Below are 18,816 nucleotides of genomic sequence, written 5' to 3'. Positions count from 1 at the left end.
CTGGATGGGGCACCCCTAGCTTGAGACAGCGTAAACTTCAAGTTAACCAATAACATAAGCACTCACATTGCCCCGCCACTTTTGGCACCACATACTAATAATGGAGGAAGTACTAGTTAACCTGCAATTCATTTTGGCTATAATTTTCACAATACTCAGGCAACTATGGTATAGCGTATAGCGGGAGCTTAGTGTGTCTGGCTGCTTTTATAGTACAAAATATAGAAGCTTTGCACTAGTAAAACCAGTCTCAAATTGCAGCTATAAAATTAATTAATGAGATGATTCCACTGTTTAATAAGTGAGTACCATATATAATTCAAACATGATTATATTTCACACATTATTTAATGCGTTTCATAATCAGCATATTCTCCAATCCCATCTTACACATAATTTATTTTACGTATTATATTAGGACATGCTAAAGAACCCATTTGTGCTTGGTGCTTTCTAACATGTCTTCTTGGCCACGGTATAATTAAGCTAACTTTTCATGATGCCTCTATCTTTTGGATCATGACACCAAGAAGAAGACATCATGATCAGATTCTAAATCGCACGATTTCCATCTATCAAATGGCTATAAATAATGGATATCAACTGCAAGAATTATGTCTCTGTTTAACTAGTCCTATACACCACAAAATGAGCATCAGCCACTTTCTTCAATGTAAATTAGCTTTTACTGATCTACTCCTTTTCTTGAACTTGTCAGACTTCTTAGGAATTCAAGCAAATGCTGAAAGCAAAGTGAGTAGTTATTACAACAACCTATTCTGCAATTTCTCAATTATGTTTCACTGTAAAATTAATAATACAAGAAATGATTGCTAAATATAGGTTCATGTCGTTTTCATGGGAAGAAGGCATCATGATGATATTGAACTCACCAACATCAGCTCACCATCAAATACTTTATTTCAGTACAGGGAAGGTAACTGAGGAAAGATCAACAAATTGGTTTTCTCTTCTCTTTGAAGTAATATGTGCAGACTATTTAGTTCAGAAGCTGCAAGAGATTCAATCATCTATAGTTATAAGCATGGTTTCTCCGGCTTTGCAGCCAGGTTAACAAAATCTCAAGCCAAAAAGATTGCAGGTAAACTGTAGTAGTATTTTGCAATCTCTCTCTCTAGCTGGTAAAGTAGGACTTCAAAAAAAGTTTGAAGATGAAATACTTGTTGGTTAAATTTGGCATGCTATAGTTCGATTAATCGCGTGATATTTCCATGGTATCCCCTCATTGAATTTGTTGCAGAGTTACCTGATGTGGTCCATGTGATTCCAAATCACCTGTACAAGTTATACACAACAAGAAGCTGGGATTACCTTGGCCTGTCCACATTTTCTCCTCCAACAAACCTCCTTCATGAAGCCAACATGGGAGATGGTGTCATCATCGGTGTCCTTGATACAGGTTTTCCTATTTCCTTTCCTGATTCTTTGTGTGGGTCAAATGGAAAAACAATCTTTGATTAATGCATTCATAGAGGCAGGAATTCTATTAGAAGGAATATTGCTGCAGTCTTAAGTACGTAGCGATGCACAAGGTGATCACTTGTTATATTTTCAGAAGTCTACAATACCTACTCACTCAAACTACAGGAATATGGCCAGAAAGTGAAGCGTTCAATGACAAAGGCCTTGGGCCAATCCCTTCAAAATGGAAGGGTGACTGTCAGTCTGGTACAGATTTTGATACAGCTAAGGCATGCAATAAGAAACTAATTGGAGCAAAATACTTTCTAAAAGGTTTTGAAGCAGAGTTGGAAGGTCATTTCTTAAGAATGAGTTTGCGTCACCAAGGGATGGAAATGGACATGGCACACACACATCAAGCACTGCAGGTGGATCCTTTGCACCAAATGCAAGTTACCATGGACTTGCTTATGGGACAGTTAGGTGTGGTGCACCCAAAGCTCGAATTGTTATGTATAGGGTGTATTGGGATAGTGGAGTATGTAACTCTGCTGATATAATAAAAGGCATTGAGGAAGCAATCAACGATGGAGTTGATATTTTATCCATATCCATTGGCTCAACCACATCTCAGTATGTAGATGTTGATATGCGCAATGGCATTGCTTTTGCATCCTATCATGCTGTCGACAGGGGAATTGCAGTTGTTTGTTCAGGTGGAAATGAAGGTCCAATTGCCCAAACGGTAGATGATACATCACCATGGATAATAACTGGAGCAGCTTCTAGTATTGATAGGTCCTTTCCCACACTAATTACATTAGGCAACAACCAGACTCTCATTGTAAGTTCTCTTAATCAAATAAATGTATATGAATTACGTACAACTTAACAATGAATACCCAAAAAGATTTGTTACTAATATGTTTTGCTAACACTATAATTATATGTAGGGTCAATCCATGTATACTGGAAAGGAGACTAATTTTATCAACATTGTTTATCCAGAAAGAAAATGGTATGCTCCTAACAAGATGTTGTACATAATTCGTGAGCAACGAATCAAATCAAACAGACCTTTTTTCTTGTTTATGTCATTTTTGAGGGCTAAACGATATTTCTTGAAACTAGTTTCTTTTAATAACTTGATTGATGCAAGCTAAAAAGCACAAATTAATGGATCTTGAAGCTACTGCGGCGACAAGTTAAATGCAAATGATAAATGGGCGGCTGGAAATGTGGTGCTTTGCTTCCTTGTTCAAGGGGATGACTTACTACTATCAACAACTCAAGAAGTATTACAGGAGGTTGGCGGCTTGGGATTGATTGTTGCTAAGAACCCAACCACAGACTTGAATATTTACGCATCTGATTTCCCAAGTATTGCAGTCAGTTTTGATGTTGGAGCTCAATTACTCGATTACATTAGATACTCCAGGTAAACGAAGATGTCTGATTCTTTTCATTTCGCTATAGAGAAATCTTAAATCACTTCATTAGTTGCTTAAAACCACTGTTAAGAAATAATGTAGGAAGCCACAAGTTAAGTTGAGTGCTCCAAAAACTCATGTTTGGATACCTGTTTCAACTCATATCGCATCCTTCTCATCTCGAGGTCCTAATTCTGTTGCCCCTGCAATACTTAAGGTATGATTTTACTACGCCATTGCTTACACTTAGTAAATAGAAAAGCAATAGCATATGAATTATCCATTCTAAATTAATGTTTGATGATGTTGCAGCCGGATATAGCAGCTCCAGGAGTCGATATATAGGCTGCTATTCCTCCTGATGAAACTCCGTACAAGTTTGATTCAGGAACATCCATGGCAGCTCCTCACATTTCTGGCATTGTCGCGTTGCTCTAGTCCCTGCACCCACATTGGTCTCCAGCTGCTATCAAGTCTGCACTTGTCACAACAGATCTTTACTCTGCAAACATCTAATTTGTCATTTATCTTTTGGTTTTTCTAAATCAACTTGTCATGTTGTACATGCAGCATGGCAAACGGACCCTCATTTCCGGGGAACCAATTATAGCTAAGTGAATACAGATAAGATTGCTGATCCATTTGATTTCGGTGGTGGACTCAGTGAATGCAAATGGCGCAAATGATCCTGGCCTAGTCTATGATATGGGAGATTCTGACTATGTTTTTAATCATTTGTGCCCTATGGGCTATAACACTAGTGCCATCACTAGAACCACTAACAGATTTGTTACTTGTGCAAACAAAATGCCTTCGATTCTTGATTTCAATCTTCCTTCTTTAACAATACCAAGTCTCGAAAAATAACAGTTACTGTTAAGAGAAGCGTCACCAATGTTGGACCAGTGAACTCCCAATATAAGGCTATCATTGAGCCTCCACTGGGCATTACCATTAATGTAATGCCTGAAACTTTGATATTCAATTCCAGCATCGAGAAAATCTGTTTCACTCTCACTATTTAAACCACTCACAAATACAACACAGGTTATAGTTAACTTGGACTGAGTTTCCTCAACTTGCTGGCTAATTTATTTTAAAGCACTTATGTAAACCAAGTATGAAGCAGTGGCTTCTATGCAAGAAAAATCACAAATGAGCATTTATACTGTACACTACTTCTCTACTGATTAGTTATTTTATTTTACTAATAAAAACTACTCTTTACATTATAATTTGCCCCTTTCTGCTGACTTTTCGTGTAGTTTTTAATATCTTTTTATCTAATTTAAATTTGAATATTTGTTAAAATGAGTCTTAATATCGAAAGACTAAGTTTTTTCCCTTTCCTATCAAACAAAGGGAGGTTGAATTTAAAAGGTGTCTATATTGTCAACATCATTTCTCTAATTTGCAACTAAAATAGGAGAAAAATTTGGCTCAAATTAAGAATATCTATTCTTTTTTTCCCCTTCAATTCCTTTGCAAGGAATGAAACAGATATTTTTGTTGGTTCCCTTCCCTACTATTCAATATTAGTTTGGTAGCAAATAAGTTGAATTTCTGCCTAGTTCCATCATTTCATTAAATTTTCTAATGAAAACACATTCACAATTCTAATGCCGGAAATAGTATTAATGCCCTAACTAAATACAATGATTTGAGTCATCCTTAATTCTCCAAAGAATTGATTTTGTAGGTTACGTACATATCGTGTTCTTTTTACAAAAGATCTTCATTTTTACACGTGTATGAGATCTGACCAAAACTCGAAAGATATTATTTCCTATTAACTCTCTGATTGGATATTCTGGTAACATTTAGTTATTACAAGTATAAGCAAATATATTCCCACTATTTTATGTCATTAGCAAATAGTTTATTTTGATTAGTTTGAGGAAATCCATCAAAGCTAGGTTTAATATAAAAAGTATAATGCTGAAATCGAAGATTATTTAACCAGACACGTGAGAAGCATAGAGAGAACTACAGTTAACTTTTAAACGCTAAAGACTTGTTAAGAACATCAAACAATAAGCTCCTGGACCAGCCTAATTCGAATTCTTTATCAGGCTAAACAAAATGAGAAGAATAAAATTTGTAATATCTTATTATAATATCAAAATGTTCTTTCAACTCAATGGGGCCTTATATTATATTAAGGTCATGATGTTTGTACCAAAAGAGTTAAGCAAATTTACCTAACCACGTGTGATTTTGCCTAACCACGTTTGTATGTATAGATATTTATATATGCCTCATAAAACAAGTCAAGTAGCTCAAGGCAAACTAAGGGAAAATGGCTCTTTTGGAACGAATTGGAGAAATTTTATGTTATATCTTATACTATTTAAATTTGATTTGATGAATGTGCTAGTAATTAGGAAATAGGTGGAGAAACTTTATGTTATATCTGGTAATTCCTTAAAAATATACAAATTGGATTAGATGAATGAATGTAGCCATGTAGGGATGCTTGTAATAAGGAAATGAGATATTTTGACAAAAAAAAAAGTATTTTATTCGCATTTAGACTGTGTGTGAAAGAAGATATTTTATATTTTTTTATTTTTGATGTTTGGTTGGTTAAAATAATTTTTAGGAAAATAGTTTCTTAAAAATGAGAAAAATAACTTTTCTAACGAAAATAAGGAAAACAAGTTTCATGAGTAACATTTGAAGTTTATTATCTCACCTCCTCACCCAATCCCACTTCTATAGCGCTTTGTTATATAACATATAAATATTCTTGTGGTAATATTTTCACCTAACGAACATTAAAAGTAACGAAACAATCAATTTCAGAGACACCACTGCTCCCACAATCAACTTCTTTTTTGGGTTGATTGAGGTTACCACATTTAAATACACTATTTAACCCATTTGTGTATAAACACTTTCTATAATGTTACATATTGGGCTACGTAAAGTAAATGTTTTCGAAAATTTCGCTTATTTATATTTATTGACTTTTGAGAATAATATTTCAAAATATGCAATATTTTTAAAACTAAATAATAAATATGGCAATTTGTGATATTATAGAAATTATAATCTATTAAGATAAAAGAACATTGTAATCCTATTATTACATAAAATTTGAAATGAAATTTATAATTTGACATTTCAAAATATTAAAAACATTACTTTTTAAAATTTTAAAATCTAAAAAGTGACCCATATATTAGTACCAACTTCTTGTTTTTTTTTGTGAAAGATGACACTATAAATGAGGTTTTGAAAATGACAGAGACCTTACCCTGCGTATAGGCACCATAAATAAATGTATAATAAGTAGTGTCCCAATTCTCTTATTGGATTAGGTTTGCTGGCTTCGAAGGGATGCACTTTTTTATAAATGTCATACAAAAAATCTAAAAAAAGAGAAAAAAAAAGTAATTGCAATATCCACCACAAAATTAAAAATCTTCAAAGATATTTTTACGATTCTTGTGTCCCAAAGAAGACGAATTTCAGTCTACCTGGATCATCTCTTTAATTTAGAAATCTATTTACATCCACAATTATATTATTTCACAAATATATTTTTTTTATTTTTTTGGCTTTTAGTTACTTATTTTTTTTTTTAAATTATTATCTCTAATTATTTGTCCATTTTTAACAAATCAAGAAAGTACAAATTTTTTTACCTATTATACATCTAATTAATTACTTTGGAAAATACAGAACCTTTTGAAATTCTTAAGTTCAATTCATTTACTTCATAATCAATAGAGATAAAATGATAAACTCATTATGTCGATCATTATTTTGTTAATAAATGTGTTAATTTAAAAATAGACAAGTAATTAGGAACAGAAGACATACAAATATAGAAATAATAATTTTGTGTGCTTTCACCTAGTATTATTCACTTTCGGGGTCGTTTAATTATTAATTAGAGGCAGGCATACTAATAGTATGTAAATTAGTTTGGCAGAATTAAATTATTCGTATATTAAAAAATGAATTTAGCTATGTAGAGTTGAAAATGTAACTAAATAATATACGTAAATAGTTGAATTCTATATAAAAAACAACTAAGAAAATCACCAAATATGATATTAGCTAGTTATACTAGTTTAAACTAATTTATGTCAACTCTCTTGCCTAGCTAACAAACAAACGATCGAAGTGTACGATAGCTTTTGAATTGAAGCTTTAATTCTATTCTAGATATAAGTAGTAGTTTAATCTTTAAAATTTAAATTTTTTGTACTAATAGTGAAGAAACTATTTATAGTATTACTATTACTATGTAATTATAGATAAATTTCTTGGTAAATATTATTTCTACCTTCATTTGATAAAAACGACACTTTCTTCATTTACTTTAATTTGTTTATTTAGAATTTTGCATGTTATTAAATAATAGTAGTAAGTAATATAAATATTTTGCTATAATATTTAGAGAAAAAGGTCTGAAAAATATTTTAATTTTGGCTCCATATCAAACTTTGTAAAAGACCTTTTATCGCTACAGTATTTAATAGTGTGTTTAAAGGTATATATATGTCTAACATGGATACATTACTATTTATAATGATGCAATATTTATGACATCCACGTGGACACATATATACCTGTAAAATACACTATTAAATAGTACAGAGGGGTAAAGATCCTTTCCAATGTTCGCTATAATATCGATCAAAGTTCGAATATATTTCAGACATTTTTTTCTAATATTTGTATTAATTGATATAGTCTTAAATCTTATATTATAATTTAGAAATAAGTAATTGATATTGAGGGGGTAAAATATGGAAAAAATATTTTATCACAAGAACAATATTAATCCTTTCATTTCACTTTATGTGACTTAGTCTGATTGAACATAAAATTTAAAAAAAAAATAAAAAAATTTAAATCTTACGATCTACTAAATTATAAAAATTAGTGTGATTATGAATCGATCTCATTAGGGATAAATGCATATTTAAAATTAAATTATTAATATAAAAAATAACTAAAAATATAAATAAGTCAGGCAAATCAAGTGAAATTCATAATCACCAAAGATATTTTTCCAGAAAGAAACAAAGAACACGAAAAAGTGCCGCAAACAAATGCTGACACCGTGACACGCAAACAGGCAAAATGGCAGTCTCGTAATTAACTGATGAATTAATATCCGCCACTAATAATAACCACGAATCCGAGAACTTTCCTTAAATCATGCGATTCCCAATTAATTACACCTCCTTTGCTTGTTAAGTTTTTTTTTAATTTTATACTCTGATATAGCTAATTCAAATTTACATCTATTCAAGATATAAAAATAAAAAAAAATTCAGCTAATTTTTTATATCAAAATTTTAAAATCGAGACATCTAATTAAGAATAACAATTTTACCTATCATGATTATTGATGAAGACCTTTACGCACTAAATAAGATTAATTTATTCTTAAGCACTCTTTTCTCCACTCGTTACAGCTGGAAAAAAGAGTTGTTTAATTTTTATCGTATGAAAAGATAGCATTTGACAACTTCAAAACCACAAACGAAAAGATGTATCCACGTGTCGATGTCCTATCCATTGAACATTGAATACTAAACACTAATAATTTATTTCATTTTTCTAACTAAAAAAATATCTACTGAATATGGGACCTACTTTAAACAAATATCTAGAAAAAAATCTAATTCTTTATGCAAATAGTAAGAGTAAAATGAGGGCCACCAATGACCAACCAATTCAATTTCAAAAGAAAAAATAGTGGCTAGCCAATGGGCCCTTACTTTTTGATGCAAGTTTCAACGTGGCCAATTTGAGCCATACACATGACCCTCTTTTAGATATTTTATGTCAATTTTTTTTTTAAACCATTAGATAATATAGGCGGTTAACTTAAACATATCCAAATTGATTTGCTATCGTTGGATCAAATTCTTCCATTAATTTTTGTATTCAGATATTTAGTAGTGGTAAAGAGTTGAAATACGTGACCAGATTTTTTTATTTTTTATGTTGTTGAGTATTGTAAGACGACTTGTTATAGCTTCACCAAAAGATAGTGCTTTTTTACTATTCTTTTTGTTTCTCCTCCACTTGGATAAAGTACGAGGATTTTTTTTTTATTTTGGTGAAACATAAGTAGGAATCGAAGAAATGGGTGAGGTTGTTGTGAGTAGTGAAGGTGATTTGGAGGTTATAGGAGGGGGAGATATGGTTATTGAAACAGAAGCTGGTGGAAATATGAAGGAAACAGGGGCTGGAGCTGCTGTTGCAGCAGCATCTTCTTCAATCTTGAAATGGGAAAGATTTTTGCCTAAAATGGTTTTTAGAGTTTTGTTGGTGGAATCAGATGATTCTACTAGACAGATTGTTGCTGCTCTTCTTAGGAAATGCAGTTACAGAGGTTAGTGTTTTGCTTTTTCTGAAATTGCAATAGTTTCTTTGAGTTTCCCTTTTTGAGTTTGCTAGTTAGTTGTGGGTTAATACTGATATTCTGTCTAATTGGGGTGTATAAAGATTGAAACTTTGAATTGGGTTTGAGTTATTTAAGCTCGTAAATGTGTTGATTCGAATAATATTGGAATTGCGTGATAGTTTTCTTGATAAATTGCAATGAGGATCTGTTTTTGTCAGTTCAAATGTTGATTTTTTTTTCCGACTACTGGGATATTGGGGCTTTGCTTGTATGTTTATCCCCATTTAGGAAGTTTGAGTTTGGAAGTTTCAGGTAGATTTACTAATCCTGCTAGATTTTCGGAATACATATATTTCATTTGAGGGTTAAGAGAACTAATAATGTTCAGGATTTTGGATTTGAAGTTGGTTTGCTTAAGAATTTTCTTTTGTGTCACATCTTGAAATTATAGAATCTCCAATTTTCCTTTAAAGACTAAATATGTAGTATTAGAATGAAATGAACCTGAATAGAGTTGATGGAGTAGTTGATTGGTAGCATAACCTGCAAAATTACATCTGTTTCATGTTAATAACAACCTTCTTGTAGTACATAGTCTGCTTATTTGAAACTGGTAATTACCGTGGAGCACTATGTTGTTAATGTATTAGTTGATGAATGAGTCTTTTTAAGCATAAGAATGGAATAGGAGAAGATAGAACTGGACATTCTAGCAATTTTTATTGATGGAGATCCATGTCCATGACCAAACAATTTGGCATGGTAGATGAGTCAGTTTGAGTTTCATGGTAAATTGAGGATTTGTTGCTGAACTTTATGGATACAATTTTATATGTAACTGAAAGAATAGACATATCAAAACGAATATATATATATATATAATACATATAAAATGGCCTTTGAATCCTTTGGTTATGATGATCAGCAATTTACTCTCCATCCCTGCTTCAGCATGCATGAGACATACTGAAGGGAGGAAAACAAATTGTGTAATCAAGACCTGTTTCCTTTTTTGTTAGGATTTTGACGTTTTAAACATTTTGTTTGTGCAGTCGCTGCAGTTTCTGATGGTCTAAAGGCATGGGAGTTGTTGAAAGGCAGACCTCACAATGTCGACCTCATCTTGACAGAAGTTGACCTGCCATCAATTTCTGGATATGCTCTTCTTTCCTTGATTATGGAGCACGACATTTGCAAGAACATTCCTGTAATAAGTATGTAGCTTCCTTCATCCTGCTATTGTTGCAGAAAATGTTGGTCAGCATGTCAATTTACTCATAATAAAACTTCTTTTTAATCTACAGTGATGTCCTCAAACGACTCTGTTAGTACGGTTTATAGATGCATGCTGAGAGGTGCAGCAGACTTTCTTGTCAAGCCAGTTAGGAAGAATGAATTAAGGAATTTGTGGCAGCACGTCTGGAGGAGACGAGCTGTAAGCATAATCCTAACTTGTCGCATTTCTTTTCTTAAACATCCTATCTGAACTTTGCGCCTATCAACTACATATTAACTATTTTGTCCTATCAGGCAAGTGTTAGTTCCCAGGGGCCTGTTGATGAAAGTGTTGCACAACAAAAAGTTGAGGCCACAGCTGAAAACAATGCTTGCAGCAACCATTCAAGTGGTTATAAGGCTTGCGTTCAGAGAAACCGGGAATGCATTGAGAAAGGAAGTGATGCTCAGGTAATATATATTACCTTTCATGAAATTCTTTTTGGACAAAACATTTATTTGTGTGAAAATGTTAATTTAGTTTCCAATAGATGAAATTCTTTATGTGATGTCTGATTTGTAGTTTCTAGCAAGTGAGATCTATAACCGCTTTTTCTGTTATGTAGAGCTCCTGCACAAAACCAGAGTTGGAGAATGAAGAAGAGAATGCAGAAAACTTACCGGAATCTGTTCAACCAAATAGGGACGCTTCTCTCCCAAATGCTGCTGATTTGGTGAAGGAACTACTTCATGAAGCAAATAATAGATTGAGAATTTCCGAGAATGATGGAAGAGGTAAAATTCTTCTGACCATCTTATGATTCTGAAAGCAGGTCCGGTCTGTTGATTTCTTGAAGTAGTGTCACTTGAAATGAAAAGTCTGTTGAATCAGTTAGGAGTAAGTGTACTGGTTTTGAATTACTAACATTTATGTCATACAAATTGGTGCAGCTCCTACAACAGATGCAAATGCAATGACCAGGGGAGAAGACATAAATTCTGATGATAACTGGGGTCATGGTCGTACAATTGGTCAAACTTCTGATGAACATCCTGGTCCTCCAACTAAACAAGCAATTGATTTGATCGGAGCATTTGATAATTACCTCAAATGTAATTCCAAAAGTTCTGGTTCTGACACTAGGATTAACAAGGGTGATTCTTCTCCATTACTGGATCTTTCATTGACAAGGTCCCATCCAAGTGGTTCTGTAAATCAGTTTACAAATGAGAAGCGCAAATTGAACCATTCTGATGCTTCAGCCTTCACGCGGTAAGTTTTCAGTTTCTAATCTTTTTTTTTACATAGTCTAATGCAGCATTAATTTTAGAATAAAGTGATGAATAGGAAGTGCCTCCATCTTTGTATTTTGAATTGTTGAAGGCCTCACTACCAACGCATGGAACTTTAACAGAATGAAACGACAATAGATTATTTTTCATTTGTCTACCTGTAAGATGTGAGATGTATCAAGATAACAGAACTAAAAATATGAATCTTGAAATAACTTGGTTGTAAAACGAGTTACTTGAGGCATTTCATCCTTTAGTTTGAGCCGCTTAACTTGTGAAACTCTATTATCAGATTATAGAGTGGGAGTGTCATTCTGAATTCTATAAGATGATTTGTGTTATTCTGATGCAACATTTTCAAACCAATGAAGTTTTGCATCTAACTATAAGGAAAATGCTGCTGCAGGTATGTGAATAGGGCAATGCAGTCTGGACAGTCAACGTCGTCTAGGACTTATAATCTACAGGAATATGAAACTGATTCTGATAAGCAGTTCTGTGGCCATGCAATTGATTACAACTCAGACACCCGTGGTCCGATGACTAGACCTCAAAGCGTTGCCCCTCCTAGCTACGGTGAACCAGGACCAGCTGAAATTGGACTTCCTTCTCCGCAGCAGAGAGTGACGCCACTCCCTATATCAGTGAGAGGCATCAGATTTGAGGGACCAAGCAGTGCTTACAGCTCCATGATTGCTCCAATTCTTCGCATGCCATCTGGCATTTCGCCATTGCAGAGTCCAGGTTCAGCTACCCCTGGGGAATCTTCCTATCAGGCGAATCCATTCCTTGCGCTAAATTGTGAAAGTAGGAGCTCTCAAAAATTTCACTCACAGAGTGATCAAAACAACAGTGATTCGTCAGCTTACAATGAGGGTAAGAGAGGGCACATGTCTGAACCTACAACTGATTGCGAACGTTTTCTCTCTGCAACTGATCAAACTATAAATAGCATTTGCTGCAATGGTGATCTAAACCACGTTCATTTGAGTTATGGAAGCAACGGAAACATCTCACTTCCACCAGGCAAAACACCGGCAGAGTATTGGAAAGAAGAAAGCCTTCACACTCCTGATGGGAACTCTCAGCGATCTCAAAGAGAAGCAGCTCTTACAAAATTTCGCATGAAGCGGAAAGACAGATGCTTCGAAAAGAAGGTATGTCGGATTCATCATTTCCTATCAAAAGCTCGTCTTGTATTTGACGTATCATTATATTCACCGTGAAATTAACTGGTGGCAGACTCATCTTAAAAATTATCTCACTAAGAACAAAAGATCCTGTTAGCATAACATTTCTCCTCTAAATTACCAATGAAAAGGCATTTAAGTTATCAACAAGACAGACTGGTAAACAGTAAAGCCAGATAAATAGAACTAATTTTTATTAAGAGTTGTTAAAGACCACTGGGCAATTTATGAATGATCATTTTAGAGCAAATGTATTTTACTTCAATGGATTGTTCTGTCATTTCTTATCAATCATTTTCTTTGTGATTTGCTCACAGGTACGATATGAAAGCAGGAAAAAACTTGCTGAACAGCGTCCCAGAGTTAAAGGACAGTTTGTTCGTCATGTTCCTAGTGAGTCTTCGCCAGGTAACTCATAGGCAGATTGGCCATATAGTATCACAAATTCATCCAACCAAAGGTGGAAGCAGAACAAATATAAGTGGTGTCAAATAACTGGAGATACTGTCCTTCCAAAGTTCAAGGAACAAACGAGAGGATGACCAAGTGTTTATGATGCTAAGGTCACTCACTTATGCACTCCACATTGATACTGATAGTGTGCATTTATTGTTAATAGAAATCACAACCTAGTGAGGAGTTCTCTACATTTTTGTGAAGGAGGGCAGCTCTGCCTTTCGTTTGCGATGTTAAATACGTGTGATACATCTCTCAGTTAACATATAGGTTAGAAACGTCCAAATACCCATTTTTATATTCATGACTAGGATCAGTTCACATCCCTTGTTATAGTTGGTGAGCTGATCAAATCCTTTTTCCAGTTTGTAAATTATTGGAGTCCTTTTGTTCTACTTATCTCGATCATCAGATGTAGCATACCACGACTAGCTCTAGGCCTATGTACAGAGAATTAACAGAGAGTTTCTGGCATCTGCTCTGGTTTATTTTTTTCGTTTCTGTTTATAGAAGAAATATGTTGTTGCGGCATTGTTACATATATATAGTCAAGTAATTGTTCTTTCTCATGAGTCATGATCAATGTGATGCATACTGCCAGTCTTCTGCACACAGCATAAATGGGTAACTGTTTCCATTTTCTCAATCATTTCTTGAAACTTGGCATGCTCGAGTTCTTTGCTAGAAAGAGGACCTCCAAAAAAAACAAAAAAACCAGCAAGTACAAGCCTGAATTGAAAGGGAAAAAACAGTGAATAGCATTTAAGAGCAAGGAAAGTAAAAAAAGAAAAAGAGGGGGGGAACTTGAGTGGCCTTAAATTATGGTAAAAAGAAATGGGCCATGGATGTTGGTACCTGATAAACCAAAAACTACAAAAGCTTGACAACAACTAGATTCCCGGTTTTATATCCTGCCATATGCGTGCAGCCTAAGAGTTAAGACCCTCTGCCTTTATTGCCTGCAAAAGTTGATATGGATGTTGTCTATTATTTATGTTATAGGAGTAATAGTTGTTCCTCATCCGTCTACTTTTACTTGTTCACTATACTCAAAGTAAGTTCATATTCATTTTTACTTGTCTCTGTTTAAAAAATCAAGAAATAATTTATTCTTATAATTAATAAACTATCATAATTTTCTAAAGCATTGAATCTGTTACATATATCATTCTATTTACATTAGAAGTGTGTCAAATCAATACTGAACAAGTAAAAATGGATGACCATTACTCCCTTCGTCTCATATTACTTGTCCAATTTTCCCTTTCACACGTAAATGAAATAAGAGATTGACATTTGACACACAACCTGGGCATGATGAAGAGACTAGGCATAAAGCAAAACACAAAGCTGAGGGCAATATATTAATATCAGTGGACCTGTACCCTGTCTTTATCAAAGTAAAATGAGATAGGTCCATTAGCAAAGAGAAAGTTTCACTTGTTACAAAAGAGTAATGATGATGGGCTACACTCAAACACAACTTTCTCCTCATTCATTATTGAACTTAATTTTGTCATTTAGAGCTAAATCCTTCGTTGTTATAAAAGTGATTCACATATACCCTTATTGTTATACAAATGTTAGACGAAGGGTATACGTGAGCTTCTTTTGCGATGGTAAGGGTATATGTGAGCTCCTTTTGCAACAGTAAGAATATATGTGAGTCATTTATACAACAGTAGGGATACTGCTATGTTGATATTTTGATGAGTTGACAAACTTCGAGATGATGAAACTCAAGTTACCCTAAGAATTCTTTTTGATAGGGGGAACTGGTGAATAAGTATGTTATCATCAAAAAGGGGGAAAATATTAGTTCGAAGCTGAGTTAAGATGATAGCTCGAACTTGATATGAAGTTTTGATGATTTAACAAACTTATCGATCTAACAAGGAACCAAATCCTTGTTATTGGAACTGCTGACAATAAGATGAATGATAAACTCAGTGTGAGGTATATTTGTGTGCTATCATCAAAAAGGGGGAAAATGTTATATGCTAGGTGTTTTGATGATCCTCACAAATGCGGGGACCTGGTTCCTGGCAGAGTGCTCTCGTTCAAATACAAATGGGGTACAGTCATAAAAGCTGTCATGTCAGGTGGTAGGTGAAAAGTGCAGTATCCTACACCAATAAGAAGAGCGGACGAGATTGTATGTTTCAGTATCTCGCAAATGCAGGGACCTGGTACCAGACAGAGTTTCCTCCATCAGATAAATAATTGGTTACAGCTGTAAAGCTGTCACGTCAGAGGTTGGTAAGGCGTCAGTGTACTACACCAATCAGAATGGAGGAGGGTGTTTGTCCAACGGATAATAACTCTTTATGTTTGATACTTTTAGCATGACAAACACCATATTATATTCATTCATCCAAAGAAGGAAGTCAGCCAGCAAGCCTTTTCAAGAACTCATATAGAAGTTTGCAAGGGACCTGGTTCCCGCAAGCAAGGGACCTGGTACCAGCAAGACTGCGACGTGAAAAGGACGAAAAGACAGCTGTCAGAAAAGCTGTCATCTCTGATGCGGTAGGTGCACAGCTTTTCCAACAGCAGGCCTTCAGCCAATGGGATGACTTCAAAGAATTTGTGGGAATTTATATTATCTCTTTCCAACAAACACAAATTCAAGACTTGGCAAATTAAACTTGGATTTTCTCTGAAAATTCACAAGCTTGAACAGAAGGCCATCTTCAAGGAAAACATTGCTCAACTCAACAGAAGGACCTGATAGAGTAAAGAAGAATCTTTGTTGTATTTAGAGCTTTGTGTCTATGTACTTACATTGTAAATCTGTTCCTAATCTATAAAGGATTCAGATATTTGTTTTGGGTTTGTAAAAGTCTAAATCAGTTAAGGCTAACTGATTTAGTGGGCAACATTGGTTTGTTGCTTAGTCAAATTCTAAGTCATCTAGAGTTAGGTGGTTTAGTGGGCGGTGTTGTATCCGCTTAGGCTCTTCAAGTAATAGGTAGATTACTTGATCGTGAGATTAATAACTTTTTCTCACATTGATTGTAACCGGGTTTCGCTTTTGCTTGAGAAGATTAGTGAAGACGGTTGTAAATCCTGTGCAACAGGTCGTGGTTTTACTCCCTTGAGCAAGGAGGTTTCCACGTAAACTGCCTGTGTTGTGTTCTTCATATTGTTTAATATTCTGCACTGTTTTTGCTGTGTCAAGGGACCTGGTTCGTTGACTGGTAATGGACGCACATAGTCCATCAGATACATATGTGGTCACCTTCATAACGAGGGATATATGAATTCTAAATGACAAAGTTGAGGGGTATGAGACGACATCCATAACTGAAGTAATCCAAAAAGTAATACTACTAATTAAAAGCAATCAATTAGTTACCCAGTGTTTTCAAACTTTTATACTATGTGCTTTCCAGTTTGTAATATTATTCAGTGTGTGTCCTCACCTAATCAAATTAAGGATGACACACTTTTAACTATAAACAACAGTATTTGAATTGCTTACTCTAGATCTATCTACACCTTTTGTATTTTACTTTTTCATTCTATTGGTGATAATGCAAAATCATACATGTATGACTATACTAATATATTTCTTGTGTTAATAATCAAATGTTTAGATATTAAAATTGCAAATTGACCCTTAAAATTAAGAAAACAAGAGAAGAAAAAACATTTTGAGGTATCTGATATGAATTTTTAAAAAATAAATTGATATTCGGTTTTATTTTTAAAAGATTTAACCGATCACTGTGTTTATATTGTAACTATGCAGTTATGAATAATTCAAATCACTAGAAATTAGACTTATCATGATTCCAAATAGAAATACTTCAATCCTTTTCCTTTATTTGAAAGGAGGAAAAAAAGATGAATTTCAATGACAATGATTAAGATGGACAACATATAATATATATTATAGAATACACAATTTTCCACAAAAAGATTTCTTTTTATGATTGTTTATTTTGAATATTCAATTTCAATAAGTTGTATTTTTACTTGAACCAATAAATAGAGTTGAGGTTATAATCAATGTCCCTAATAGAAATTGAGATAACTAATGATATGGAGATCAACCTTGTATTGTTTGTAACTACTACTAATCTTTGATAAAATGAAAAATATTATAAATAAAATTTGGTACACAATACGATCGAGGAAAGTAACCTCAATCCTTGTTATTATACAATAGAGTAAATTATTAGGCGAGTTGAGATTGTTAATTGTTATAATCTGCCCTATAAATTCAAAAAAACAATCTAAAATCAAATTAAAAAATCCAACCTAATTTGAAATTATTTGAACTCAATTTAGATAATATTTTGTTCAATTAAAAAATTCAAACCAAATGGCCCGAACACATACCCCATGGACTTGGAAAAAGTCGATTTCTAATTAGATTCTTCATGTCTTCCTCTTCTTTTCAACTTTTAATTTCCACGGACCACACCTCAAATCTCAATCCATTAAATGCTAGCTTTTCCACCCTATCACTTTATTTTCATTATACAAAAAATAATAAAAAATTATATGAATTAATATATTTTAAAAAAATAATTACTGATTTTAGTGATATTTTTTATTTATTACGATTTATAGCAATATTGTGAAAAATCTATAATATGTATTAAAAATGAGTTATTTATGTAATATATTTGAATTATAATTGTTTTAGAAATATATTGTGTTTGTTTGGTAAAAAATGGTCACATTGTATTATAAGTGTATTAAAATGTGTGATAAATGTATTATCCATCATTAAAACTTGTATTATATGTGAATAATAAATTGTTCTTTGTAATATGTATTAAACTTGTATTATAAATGAATTAAAAGTGATCAAGTGAAAAAAAATTGTTACGCTATAAATGGTAAATATTTTTTTATTATAGCACATTTATGTAAGTTTTCCTATAAAAAATAGAGTGATTTACACGGAAAAACATGTATATAATTTAATGGCGAAATGGTCCAACACACTCTTGTACTCGTACGAGTTTGTATTCTGAACGCTTTTACTCTATATTTGATAAGAATCCTTGTACGATGAATTATATTTTCTTATATAATACTCTAAATTGATTCGACGGTCTTTCGTACACTTTATTTAAACACTTAACTATAATTATTCAATTGAATACCTAAGCACATAAATAAACTATTCTTATTAAATAGTTTGGTCTTCTTACACATCCATTACATAATCTTATATGTAAAAGAAAAATAGAACAAACGAAATAAAATGATAATAATAAAAGTAAAATCTTTGTAGCCCTGAGGAGGAGTCGAAGTCAGGGCATTGTGGCATATAGTTAATCATTTTAATGACTCCAATCATTATACACTTTAAAAAAGATTGCCTCTTTTTTTTTTCAATAATGCTAAAAGTTGTAAATGAAGATTCCGTTATATCCCATATTTCTTCCAAATCAACCATACTAAGCTACTCCAT

At 33.2% G+C, this 18,816-nt stretch overlaps 1 protein-coding gene and 1 pseudogene across 1 annotated transcript; both read left to right on the top strand.

The window, feature by feature from the left end:
• The first annotated feature begins 118 nt into the window (after positions 1-118).
• On the top strand, positions 119-4,025 carry LOC114076529 (annotated as a pseudogene).
• A 4,701-nt stretch (positions 4,026-8,726) lies between these two features.
• Positions 8,727-13,951, top strand: LOC107015290 (two-component response regulator-like APRR5). Its single transcript, XM_015215512.2, has 8 exons — positions 8,727-9,216; positions 10,281-10,442; positions 10,533-10,663; positions 10,759-10,914; positions 11,070-11,238; positions 11,395-11,716; positions 12,143-12,893; positions 13,244-13,951. The coding sequence occupies exons 1-8, from the start codon at positions 8,967-8,969 to the stop codon at positions 13,343-13,345; spliced, it is 2,043 nt and encodes a 680-aa protein (XP_015070998.1). The 5' UTR covers positions 8,727-8,966; the 3' UTR covers positions 13,346-13,951.
• Positions 13,952-18,816: the final 4,865 nt, after the last annotated feature.

Source organism: Solanum pennellii, chromosome 3 (assembly GCF_001406875.1).
Source record: "Solanum pennellii chromosome 3, SPENNV200".
Taxonomy (NCBI): domain Eukaryota; kingdom Viridiplantae; phylum Streptophyta; class Magnoliopsida; order Solanales; family Solanaceae; genus Solanum; species Solanum pennellii.
The sequence above is the reverse complement of the archived record's forward strand: the minus strand, read 5'-3'. Positions and strand labels throughout refer to the sequence as shown.